We start from the raw sequence: 12,878 nt of genomic DNA, 5'->3' as shown, positions 1-12,878 counted from the left end.
GTATACTTTACCATCTCTCTCACCCACACCTATGTATTTAATTAAAACCTCATAGAGCAACCAAACCAATAAGCAAAATATATTTACTGGGCTTCATCGATCCATCAGTCACTGATGCTGGTGAATTTTCCTTTTCAGCTGTCTCTTTCCTTTTTCTTTTGAGCTTGTTTTCCCTCTCGTCTAAGGACCTCTCATGTTTTGACTGTACTGTGGAGCAAACAACATTATTATAAAACACATGAAGCCCTCTTGTAAAATTTAAAAAGTTATAGCTTTAGAAACAAAATAATCCATTTCAGGCTGTACAACCAACATGAGTTTTGAGTTTGTTTCTACCACTTAAAAAAACAAGCAACAAAAAACCACACAATTTTTTAAATACATCTCATTTTGCAGAATAAAAGCCAAAACTGCTTTTAAAACCCCTTGTTAGTGTAAACAAACCAAGTACTTAAAAAAACTCTTCACCTATGCCTTGCACAGCCCCTCTCCCCTCCCTCCACACACATACACTAAACAGCAGATTTATAAAACACACCAAACCAAGTTTGCAGCCATAGACTTTTCAAAACCCACATGCATTTAACACATCACATTTTGCACAGAAAAAGCAACCCACCAAACACACCTTACCAGCAGTTTGACAACATATATTTTCAAAACACACCTGTGTCTGTTACAAACTCCATCACACACACCTTCAAAAACTCCCCACAGCTGTTTTAAAACCATTTGCAACTATATTTTTTAAAAGCAGGCGTAGGCAACAAACTGTTTTTTAAAAACCACTTATCTCTAGCATAAGCCCCTGAATCACCCACAACTTAACCCCAGCCAGCTTTTCTTAAAATAAAAAACCCAGTTAAAAACACACATTTTTATAACCATCCCAGATACTTTTAGCCTAACCCCATCACTTCCTCCCCCAACTCAGAATTGAACATTTATTTTGAAAATACATTTGGCACAGAAAGAGCAGCCCACCAAACACTCTATACCAGCAGTTTGCCAACATATAGTTTAAAAACACCAATAAGCTCCCCCACAATTAAGTTTGAAAAAAACCAACTCACAATTTAAACATTACAATTAGTTGAAAGAAAAAAAATAACCCACACGCTTTAAAAATGATTATGGATAGTTACCTTGTACCACAGGGTAAAGGCATGCTGGCACAGGGCTATTCTGTTTTCCCCTATGTATATTTGGGACTATGGAATAAAAAACAAGCAGAAAAAATGTGAGTTAGGATTACCCCCAAATGCGTCAAACCCCATTTTAAAAACACACCTATGTCTTGCACAGACTTCATCTCTCACACACACAAATCACTCACACACACAAACCCCACATACATTTAAAAGCCAATTGCAAAAAAGTTACCTTTCACCATGGGACAGTGTTGCAGGCACATGCCTGTTCTGTTCCCCCCCCCCCCCCCCCCCATGTGTGCTTGGGCCTTAAGGTTAAAGAATAAGCACAAATGTTAGTTAGTATTATCCAGGTTTTTTTTAAACAGTATTAAGCACAACTACAGTTAAAAATGGTTTTTACCTTGGCCTGGTGGGGAACTGCAGCTTAAAATTACTGGATCCATGTTAAACAGATCACATTGCAATAAAGATAGCCACCATTATTTTACTAAGAGAGCATGGCCAAAGAGTGGCATTATAGAATATATATTTTCAAAGTTACAAAGAGGGAACATACCTTCTCCTGTTGCAGTCCAGCAGCCATTCAAGAAAGTTTCTGTTAAAAAGGACAATCGCCATAATACCTAGGTTTTTTATACCCTCCTAGCCCATTGCTTCAATCAACTTCAATGTAGTAGCTAGCAGGTGAATTTGATCACTGTAACTCTGAAATAATAGATCCTTAAAGACATAGGCACCCCTCCCTAGCATTGCCTTTTGTGATCTGGGGGTGGAAGAATTAAGCTGTCTCCACACCTGAGTTGCTTTGGGCTAAGTTTTTTTTTCTTTTAGTTAAAATACATTTTTTGTAGGGCTTTCTTACAGTATTAACAGTAAAAGCACCAATCCTTAATGTAGCTGTACCCATTTCCATGTGGAGACCCTTTGCAGATATCAATAAATGTCTTGGGGTTTGTTTTTTTAAAACATGCTTCTTTCATGCTTAAGGCTGGGGTTTAAATAAAATGCTTTTAAATGTTTGATTGTCTTTAGAGCAAATGCTTGTTCTAAAGTATGGGTAAAAGTTTGAAACATTTCAGTTTTGGGTTAGACCCTTAATTTTTTTTTTAATTTTTAAGGGCTAGAAAAAGTAGCCCATAGCATTTAACCAACTCCTGGGTCATATTTAAACTGTCCAATAGCGTTTCTACCAACGCCTGTGTCCTTTAAACTGTCCAATAGCGCTCTACCAGCCCCAGGGCTTATATTTAAACTGTCCAATAGCATCTGCAAACTCCTGAGGTGTTATTTAATTAGATATTCATCAGAGCCCACCCATCCAACCCATCAAATATAATTACTGAACATTAACCTCAACGAGGGTAAGTGGTCTCACCTAAACATAACCATTGACTAGAGCCCCCTGGCTATTCAGTGAGGTGTGGTTAAACCATTGAGTTCATGTCTAATAAATCCTAACTGGGGTGGTGGTGGTAATTTTTTCCTTTTGTTTAAAAAACAAAACATTTGAGGGGTTTTTCCTTCCCCCGAGTTTCTACCATACATCTTTCAGGGGGTTTTCAGTAAATGGGCCCCTTTATACAAAATGGATTCTCACAAACTTTATTTTTTTAAATGATTTTATTTAAAAGACATACAGACCATGTGTTCCACCAAAACTTTTACTCGTGTAAGGATCACACAAACCTTCTGAGAGAAGATAGTCACAAAAGCCCCCTTTCAAAAGATATAAAACTTGGTAGCTGTAAATATCTCATGTGTGCCCCCTCATCATTCTCTAACTTCATCCTTTTTCTTAATCAGGGTTCTGTAACTTTTTGTACGCACCAAACGTTCAATATAACGCTCTAAGCAGGCGTCTTTTGGCTTGGTCATGGTCTTTAAAACACTGTGAGGATCTTGACTGAATTGCACTGCATTTACCAAAGTCACCCCTTGTGCTAAGTGTTCTTGAGTTAAGCACAGACATTGCATAGCATAACCTACGGCAATAACAGTATTTAATAAGCTTTCCAAACACAGTTCAGCACATAGGCCCCGGAGCTTGCAGTTTATATCCTCTGGAGTCCAAGTCACACAGTCATGGTGCCGCTGGGCTGGCGCATCTATGACACAACCCTCACAGTCCTCAAAAAGCTTTTCCCTAAGACAGTGACTAAAGACGGTATAAACATCAATGCGTACAATGGAGCACACGACTTTTTTACGCTTATGATGTGGCACTGGCTCAACTAGGTCAATGCCAAGCCACCACCTGAATTCTTCACGGCCGTCATCCTTGGCGTTCTCTTCAATGCTTTGTATCGGTGTTGAGCAAAAACAAGGTGGGCCCGGTTCGTCAGCCTTGTCCAATGCAATGCTGTCCTGGCTCTGAGGGTCAGCTAGAAAGGCATTGTCAAGCTGTCAAAAGATTGTCAGAAAGAAATAATGTAAGACGCTCTGGTCATTTTTTTTTTTTTAATTTACAAAATCCCGGTTTCCTAACCCCATGATGCCCCAACTTCGATCTTTCACTTACCTGTTTGGCTTCTTTTCCATGCGTCTTGTCTGACTCCTGGGAGCCATGGGCACCTTCCTCCTCCAGGCCATCTAGCTCGTCGGGCTGCCTCGTGAGCGGTTGGGTTTTGGCGTCAGATACTGGTGTATCCATCAGTGGCTGGGCCAAAGGGCTCCCTTCAACTTCTCCTTCCTCCTCGGAACTGTCGCTGATGTAGCGATTTCTGCTTGGCACCAAAACAAAGTTGGTGAAAGAAGCCGTGTTTCCACTCAGTGTTTGCACGCTCTCGGAAACACGCGCTCTTGGAACAAGATGGCCTCTTTTGTGTGGTGCTAGAATTTATGGGGAAGTGCTATGCTCTGATTGGAAGAGGGTGTCATGGGAAGCTCTTAGAGGGGTCACACGACCCGCTTCCGGGCGGGTCATCCGGTCCTGGAACTGCCCCCCGATAGGTCAAAGCGGTTCACGGGGCGGTCCTACAGGGGAAAAACCCTTCCTGATTGGTAGAGGGAGGTGGGGTGAGTTCTTAGAGGGGTCACACGACCCACTTCTGGGGGAGTCATCCGGTCCCGGAACTGCCCGCGATTGGTCAAAGCGGTTTGCGGGGCGGTCCTACAGGGGAAAAACCTTTCCTGATGGGTGGAGGGAGGTGAGGCGAGTCCTTAGAGGGGTCACATGACACCCCTTACTTCCGGTCATCTGCCCCTATTGACCCGGATGTACTACCCTCCAGGGGCTGGACTTCCGGTGACAGGGGAGATGGGACTTCCGGAGACAGGGGCGGGACTTCCGAGGTCAGGGAGTGGGGCTAACGTTTGATTGATGGTAGGGCCCTTATACTACTTACAGCGGCTCCCCGTGGCTGGGATTTGAAGCCGGGAGGAGAGACATCTAATTCCAATAACCAGGCCCAACGCGCCCTGGGTCCGGGGGTGGGTTTGGCATCACGGGCAGTGAGAAAATCTGGGCTTGGTGGTTTTCTGAAGGGCTGTTCTGGCTGAAACAGGACCGAGTCTGGGGTTCAGCTGCAGAGAGGTTCAGGTCAGATTCTCACAGGGGGTCCCCCTAGCCAGGTGACGCGGTGCTCAGTGAGTGACAGCTGCCAGTCTCCCTGGAGCGCACCATGTCCAAGAGGTGCTGGGGGTGGATTCTTCATGGCCCTGCACCATCTCCCTGCACCAATGATGGGCATGTTGGATCCACTCCGAATTCAGTACTCGACTGCAGTTTACACTCCCTGAGAGGCCATGGACTCAGTGCGCAGCCCCTGAGTGGCTCTGCTCTGTTTTCTCCTCCCCGCAGAGCGGATCGAGGGGGACTTGGTGACCCCTGCGACAGGACCCATTTAAGTCTCTGAGGGGGACCCCGTGCTTCTGAACTGCACCTACGAGGTATCCGGGTACCCTTCCCCCTTCTGGTACGTGCAGCGCCCCGGCCGGCCCCTGCAGCTTTTCCTGAGGGACGCGGGCAGCCAGGACTCGGATGAGGGGCATAGGAGGAGATTCGACACTAAAGCCAAGAGAAAACCAGACTCCTTCCACCTGTGGAAAGCGGCCGCCGAACTGAGCGACTCCGCCACCTATTACTGCGCCATGAGTGACACAGTGACACGGTCTGGCAGGGCTGCCGTGAAAAAAACGCGTGTGTGTTACTGAGCGCCTCTGTTCTGCGAGGAATATCAAACTCCATAGACGGTGCAGTTAAGTCTCTAAAGAGAGGTGGGTGCTGCCCTGAAAAGGTCATCTATGCGCACGTGCGCGTGCGCACACACACACATACAGAGAGAGAGAAAAAGAGAGAGAGAGAGAGGAAAAGTGCAGGAGGTAACATAGCACATATACACATGCACAGACAGACACAAGCTTTGCCACACCACCCATTATCTTGCTCTTTTTTTAACCTTGTTAAAGTCTGGCCTTCACCACATCCTCTGGCAGGGAGTTCCACAGGATGACTGTGATCTGAGTGAAGAAAAACTTCCTTGTGTTTGTTTTAAACCTGCTGCCTATTAACTTCATTTGAAGACCCCTAGTTCTTACATTGTGGGAGTAGGTAAATAACTTTTCCTTATTCACTTTCTCCACTCAAGTCATGATTTTATAGAGCTCTAACTCACCCCTGGGCCTCAGTGGGACCATGGCAGGTATGGACACTTCTGGAACTGCAGGACTGAACTGATGGTGAACAGATTCAGCGAAATAGCTCAGAGCTATGCAATAAATATCACCCTGCTTGGGCCATGTGTCTGATGGGGGAGAGGAACGTGGGTGTCATTCCCTGTAGGGGAGAGGAGAGAGGATCTCAAAGAACAGCCCTGACTAATAAAGTATTTGGGGCCAAATTTACCAAGGTCTCTGCACACCTGTTCATTTATTTAAGTGGCCATTTCAGATTCAAAACTTTGGAAAAGTTCCAGGGAAAATTGTGTTCGGAGAAAAAAAAGTTAAGTTAAAAGGTAAAACTGAAACAAACAAACCAAAAAATCTGGCACACTCAAGGGGCAAGAACGTTATCTAGAAATATGGACAGCTGCACAGTGAAATCCCCTGTTTGTTCTCTGCTCGCCACCAATTTTACTGGAAAACGAGATAATTTCCTGTCTCAGTACTTATTAAATTCCTTTCTGCCTGGATACTCTCCCACAATGCATCAGGGCTCACTCAGTGTTATTGCCACAGTTGGGCTGTCTGACAGCACCCGCCTTTACCCCTGTACCTGGCAGAGACAAAATACTTAGGCCAGGGGTCACCAACCAGTAGATCGGGATCTACTAGTAAATCTCAGCGCCTCTCACAGGGGATCCTTGTTTGGCCTGGAAACTCTCAAGGTCTGGTACTTCATTTGCTCCTCCCGCACTGTCCGTCTGCTCCTGCCCTCTGCTCCTGTAGCTGCCACCGTGGGAGCCTCCGGTTTGCTGTGCAAGGTGTGGGAGGGAGAATGGGTTCACTGATGTTGGGGTGTCCCTCCCCACACTTCTGTACCCTGTCTCGACACAGAGAGAAGGGGTGGAAGGCGATAGGCAATTCAAATATCGGTCATTCTCACACGCTTTGTGTGTCTCTGTCATTCTCTCTCACGCACGGTCCTTCTCTCTCCTCTTCCACCCCAACGGGGGTGGGGTGGGGTGGTTGTTACTACTTTTACTGCTGGAAAAGTGGGCTATTTTTTTCCATCCCTGCACTCAGGCACCTGCCCGGGAGGTGGGTCTCCCCGCACGCAAACTCCTTCCCAGAGCTTGCACCCTGAAACCCCATCCCCTACCCTAGACTGAGGCTGGAGCCTGTCCCACACTACAGACCCCTTGGGCCAAGATCAGAGCCTGCACCCAACCCCCTAACGAGCCTCTTAATAGGGACTGAGGATGGTGGAGGTGGAGCAGAGACAGGGCCTGAAATCGGCGAGGTAGGAAGAGGGACAAGGGTATTTCGGTTTCAGGGAGATCTTACATGGACTTAAGTTGAAAAGGAGAGCTTGTGGTTAAAGGGGTTGGGGACCACAGACTTTGGCAAAGTTCTGCAGAGAGGTTTTGTGCTGCACAGCTCCAGAGTCCCCCGGCAGAGGGCTCCGCGTGCCACTCTCCATGTAGACTTGTCGGCCTCTGGATCCTTTTCACACCCTCCCTGGCTTTGCTTTCTCTCCCTCCCAGCCTGGCGGTTCGCTCTCCGCTCGGAGCTCCTGGCGGACACGCGGAGCCTTTGAGCGCCTAAGCACAGACTCGCCGGGGCGGGGTTTGTATCATTGACACCACCCAGGACCCAACTCAAAATCCAGCAGCAACAGCAGGGTCACAGCGCGCGTGTCGCTCCCCGGGTCTGCAGCGGTGGGAACAGGGCCCGGTGTCTGTCCCGGTGAGGGTCTGTGGGGCTGGGGAAAGAGACCAGCGGAGGGTCACCGGGGAAGAGCAGAGACACCCCGATTTGTGCGGGGATGGGAACAACGCGGGGCGCAGCGATTTTGCTGCTTCTCGTTTGGGGTAAGATTTCTTGTTTCCAGCTGCCCGTTGCCCATCCCAGCCACCCCTGTCCCCAAACCCGCCCACCCCACCTACCACACCCCTGCTCCCCCGCCCATCCCAATCAACACCCCTCTCTCTCCCTCCTCCCATCCCACCCAATACACCCCGTCCCCCCTACTGCGGTGTCCCAAAGTTCCTCAGTTACTGACTTAACTCTGCCAGGTTTTCATTCCCAGGTACCCGGGGCCGGGCTCAGATCGAGCAGCCGGGCTCCGCCAAAGCTTCGGAGGGAGCCGAACAGAACCTCACCTGCAACCACCCCGCAATCACGACGAGTGACAGTGTGTTTTGGTACCGGCAGTTCCCGGGCCGAGGGCCCCAGTTCATCGTGTCTGGGTACAGCGGAACCGCGAATAGCTCCGATCCTGAGGGCGCCCTGCACATCCCCGGGGACAGGAAATCCAGCGCGCTGGCCCTGCGCAGGGCGCGGCTGGCGGACGCGGCGGTGTATTACTGCGCTCTGGGAGACACAGTGCGACAGCCAGGGGCGGGCCCCGTACAATAAGTATCGCCGTGTATGTAGGGGGCTGGAGGGGGGGGGGGATGCCGGACATGCTTTCGGCTGGGGAAGGGGAGCGACAGTCAGATGACAAGAGGTGAATAAAACCTATTGGGGCCAAATTTCCCAAAGTCTCTCCGGGCGCTGATTAGGCGGGTTTTACAGTTGATCCCTTTCAGAGAGAAAAATGAGGGAAATAAGAGGTAAAGGCTGGACGGAAGCTTGTGGCGCTCACACGGAACCAGACTACACTCGCACAATACGGGTGGGAGGGTCACACGCTCCAGGGGCGTTGACGGGGCCAGAAGGGGGATGTTCCCCGCCTCCTGCACAGGGAGAAAAACTGTCCAGGACCATCCTCCCCTACTGTCCTGGGAAACACGCTCGGCCTGGTCGCGAAAGTCGGATTTGCTGCTCCAGGGGTAAGAAAGTCTCCTGCGAGCTGTCGCGGGTGCTGTGGGCACGTTTGGCCACGCGGGGGCGCTGGCTAAATTCAACTTACAGGTCGGTCTCTGGTCCCCGGCCCCCCGCCTTCTCCTAACTCTAAGCTACACCCTGAACACGCCCCATTTCCAACAGCGCCATGGACACGGGGCTACAGCGCAGAGAGACTCAGTCCCGCCAAGCTGGGTTCAGTATTTGACGGAGCTCAGTTCTCGCCTTCTCCAAACCGGAGTCCAGTGACACGCAGAATCCCCTTGGTGTTTACCGAACAGGAGGATCAGCTCCGTTTAGACACAGACCCAGCGGCCCGGCATGGCTCCGGCGTGGCTCCCCGCGGTGCTGGTCACGGCGCTGCTCGGTGAGTCGCGCTCCGGTTCTGAGCCGCGCCGCGCCGCGTTCTACGGAACCGGGCGTGGGCCGGGTCCTGCTCAGTGTGTCTCGGTGCCTGAGACCTGGGCGTGCTAATAGCCGAGTGTGTCTGCCCCCGACACCGCGTTCCATGCGCTTGTGCTGGTCTCGAGTCTTGTGCTGCCTCCGAGTGTCCATCTTCCCTGTTCCCTCGGGGCTGAGATCTGAGGCCTTGTGTCCTGGGATTGTCTCTGTTTGTGGTCGCGCGGGACAGTGTGTGTATCGCCCAGCGCTCGGTGGGGTCCGTGTTGGTCTGAAGTGTGTTTGCTGCGCGGTTCGTGTCTGGGACCCGCCCGCTCTCTGGGACGCGACCCGCCCGGCTCCGGGGTGTCTGAGCGGGTCTGGTCTGTTCTTCTCCCCGCAGGAGGCGCCTCTGGGGCTGACACCGTGACCCAAACCGAAGGCAACGTCGTCATCTCCCAAAGCGACTCGCTGCGTCTGAATTGCACCTACGAATTGTCTTTTACTCCAGATAATTTATTCTGGTACGTGCAATATCCCGGCCAGGCCCCCCGGATGCTCCTGCGGGACCTGGGCAGGCAGGACTCGGACGAAGGGATCCGCAAAGTGTTCGGTGCCACCCACGAGAAACAGCACAAATCCTTCCACCTCTGGAAACCGTCTATCGAACTGAGCGACTCCGCCACCTATTACTGCGCCGCGAGCAGCACAGTGACACGGGCCAGCAGGGGGGCTGCGCAAAAACCGCGCAGGGGTTGCGTGGAGCAACAGGGGCTGGGCAGTGGGATAGGGGGCGGATCGGGGAAATAAATGGAGAAGTTTGAACGTGGCATATGAATCTCACCCACACACGCACCCCTCTCTCGGTCCCTGTTTTCCTTCTTTGCCCTAAACTAGAGCTTCTCCACCCCGAAAATTCTGGTTAATCTCATGAATCACCAGGTTAAAAATCAGCACCTACCTTCAGACATCCACGTCCCCTCGTCTTGAACGACTCCTGTGAAAGCAGCCCCCCCCCCCCCCCCCCCCGCAGCCCTATTTTATATAATGTCTCCAAAAACCGCGTGAAAAGACCGCTTGGCGCTAACAGGGCGCCAGCCCACACGCGACGCCAAGCACGGTCCCCGGTGGGAAGGTCACACACCCCAGGGCCGCCAGAGGTAGATTGTCTCTCCCCAAATTCACTGGAACCTCCCGACTTTCAGCAGGCCCCTTATCGCCTAAGTCACTACAGAGCCCGAGGGACATCCCTACCTACCTACTTAAGCTCTGGCTGGGCAGGAAAGGCGCATTCACTACCTGAGGGAGAAAAAACGTTTCCTCAGAGCTGTTGCGAGTGTTGTGGGCACGTTTGGCCATTCGGGGGTGCTGCGGCGCTGAGTTAATACCCAGCCAGGTCACAGCCTGGTCTCCCCATCCCCAAGCAGGGCCCAGCAGGGCAGGGGATGAGTCATTAAGCAAGGGGGCTCCGAACCTGTCCGACCAGTTACCTCCCAGGGAATGGAACAAAGGAAGGAAGGCGGAGTGGAGCCCTGGGTGGAGGGCAGAGCTGGAAGTGGGGCAGTTTTCTGTCTGGTATCATGGAGGAGGCAGCCTAGGGAAGGGGATGGAATTTAGGGATCCAGTCTCTCCTATCTCTAGCAGGGCTGAAGCATCCTAGGCCTGCCCTGTAACCAGATGACATCTGTGCTGTGCTGTATCCTGGAGAAGCAATAAACTCCCTCTATACTACTGGCTGATGGAGTCTGTTCATGCCACTACCGGGGTGCAAAGGACGGGGAAACCCCAAAGCGTTGTCAAACTAAGCCAGGTCCCCTGGATGCTCTTGCGGGAGGTGGGTGGGCAGGACTCAGACAAAGGACTCAAAAAAAAGGTTCAATGCCACCCACGACAAAAAGGACAAATCTTTCCCCCTCTGCACCGCGAGTGACACGAGCTGGCAGTGGGGCTGCATAAACACTGCACAGGGGCTGCGAAGAGGAACAGAGGCAGACACTGGGCTCTGGAAGTTAATGTGGGGTAGAAGATGGGGTAGTCTGTAAACATTTACCTGAAATGCCAGTATGTATTTTTAAGATGAGGAGACCACATCTGTAGGAAGTATTCAAGATGTGGGTGTAGCGTGGATTTATATAAGAGCAATAAGATATTCTCCATCTTATTCTCTATCCCTTTACTAATCATTCCTAACATCTTGTTTGCTGTTCTGACTGCCGCTGCTGCACTGTGTGGATGTCTTCAGAGAGCCATCCTCAGCCCTGTCCCTGAAGGAAGGTATCCCCGACACACCATTTCCCTGTCCCTTACACTAACCACAAACAAGGACCTGATCACCAGGGAGAAATTCATATTCTAAAGCAGTGCTCACCAAGCCGTAGATCAGGATCCACGGAGATGTTGGAGGCCCTGACAGGTGATGTTGATTGGTTGGCCAGAAAACGATCAAACTTTGGGACTTCAGTTGCCCCTCCCCCAACTGTCATGCTACTCCTGCCCTCTGCCTTAGGGCTGCCCTGCCCTTGGGGAGATTCCTGCTTGCAGTGCAGGGTGGGGGAGGGAGGAAAGGGGGCGCTGATGTCAGGCTGTCTAGGCTGATATCAAGATGCCTTAATCCCACTGCTCCACCTCCCAGAAGCCCTGTCAGTTCAAAGGTGCCCTAGCGGAGCCTGCATCCTGAACCCCTGTCGCAGACCGGCACCTCTCCCTGTACCTAACCTCCTTCCCAGAGGGTGCACCCTGAAACCCCTCCTGGACCCCTGTCCCCAGCCTGCTGCAAGTGATTCTAAATTAACCAAGTTCAGGGCGGCTGGAGGTGAGGCATGGGTGGAACTGAGGCAGGGCCTCAGAGAAAGGGCGGGAAGGAAACGAGGCAAGAGTATTTGCCTGTGAGGTGGATCTGACACTGCGAGTCCAGGTCGCCGCTGGGGGGCGCTGCGGGGCTGCACAATAAGTCCCTTCTCCCCTCCCCGCCAGTCCCTGCTCCTCCCTCTTCCCCCATCTTCCCAGCACCCAGGACGCCCTGCGGATCTGGTCGCGCCCGCGGGCGGGATCCACAGAGCAGAGAGACTCACTCCTGGGTAGGTCGGTGCCGGCTGGTTCCTCAGTCCAGCTCAAGAGACACGCACCGCGCCACGGGCCTTGGCAGGGTGAGAATTTCTGCCGCCGCCTCCGAGAGCCCGGCAGACAAACCGGTTCCCGTGGGGCTGGAGAGTTGTTTCCGTTTAGACACAGACCCAGCGGCCCGGCATGGCTCCGACGTGGCTCCCCGTGGTGCTGGTCTCGGCGCTTCTCAGTGAGTCCCGGTGTCTTGTCCGGCTGAACCCTGTGTGTCTGTGCCAGAGTCCAGGGACCGTCTCTCGACCAGGCCCTGAGTGTCTCTGTTCTCTGCTCCCCCGCAGGCGGCATGTCTAGGGCAGACTCCGTGACCCAAACCGAAGGCAGCGTCGATATCTCCCAAGGGGACCCTCTCAGTCTGAATTGCACCTACCAATTTTCTGTCACTTATACTCCGTATCCCTTCTGGTACGTGCAATATCCCGGAGAGACCCTCCGGATGCTCCTGCGGGACCTGGGCAGGCAGGACTCCGACGAAGGGATCCGAAAAGGGTTCAACGCCACCCACGAGAAAGAGAACAAATCCTTCCACCTCTGGAAAGCGTCCGTCGACCTGAGCGACTCCGCCACCTATTACTGCGCCGCGAGCGACACAGTGACACGGGCCGGAAGCGGCGCTGCGCAAAAACCGCGCAGGGACTTCGCAGAGGAACAGGGGGAGGTTCCTGTTTTCTGGAAACGACTGTGGCGCGGAAGCTGATGGAGTCTCTAAACATTGATCTTAGAGCCGAAATCCCCACCCCACCGTTCCCCTCCACACACACGCTTTAGCTCTCGGCGTTTTCC

At 51.9% G+C, this 12,878-nt stretch overlaps 1 protein-coding gene across 1 annotated transcript; it reads right to left on the bottom strand.

Moving 5' to 3' along the window:
* Positions 1–2,873: 2,873 nt before the first annotated feature.
* Positions 2,874–3,828, bottom strand: LOC142821152 (uncharacterized). Its single transcript, XM_075911961.1, has 2 exons — positions 3,673–3,828; positions 2,874–3,554 (listed from the first exon to the last, which is right to left on the bottom strand). The coding sequence occupies exons 1-2, from the start codon at positions 3,802–3,804 to the stop codon at positions 2,925–2,927; spliced, it is 762 nt and encodes a 253-aa protein (XP_075768076.1). The 5' UTR covers positions 3,805–3,828; the 3' UTR covers positions 2,874–2,924.
* Between the last annotated feature and the right edge of the window lie 9,050 nt (positions 3,829–12,878).

This window comes from Pelodiscus sinensis, chromosome 30 (assembly GCF_049634645.1).
Source record: "Pelodiscus sinensis isolate JC-2024 chromosome 30, ASM4963464v1, whole genome shotgun sequence".
In the NCBI taxonomy this organism is placed as follows: Eukaryota; Metazoa; Chordata; order Testudines; family Trionychidae; genus Pelodiscus; species Pelodiscus sinensis.
Note: the sequence above shows the minus strand (reverse complement) of the source record. Positions and strands in the feature narration are given on the sequence as shown.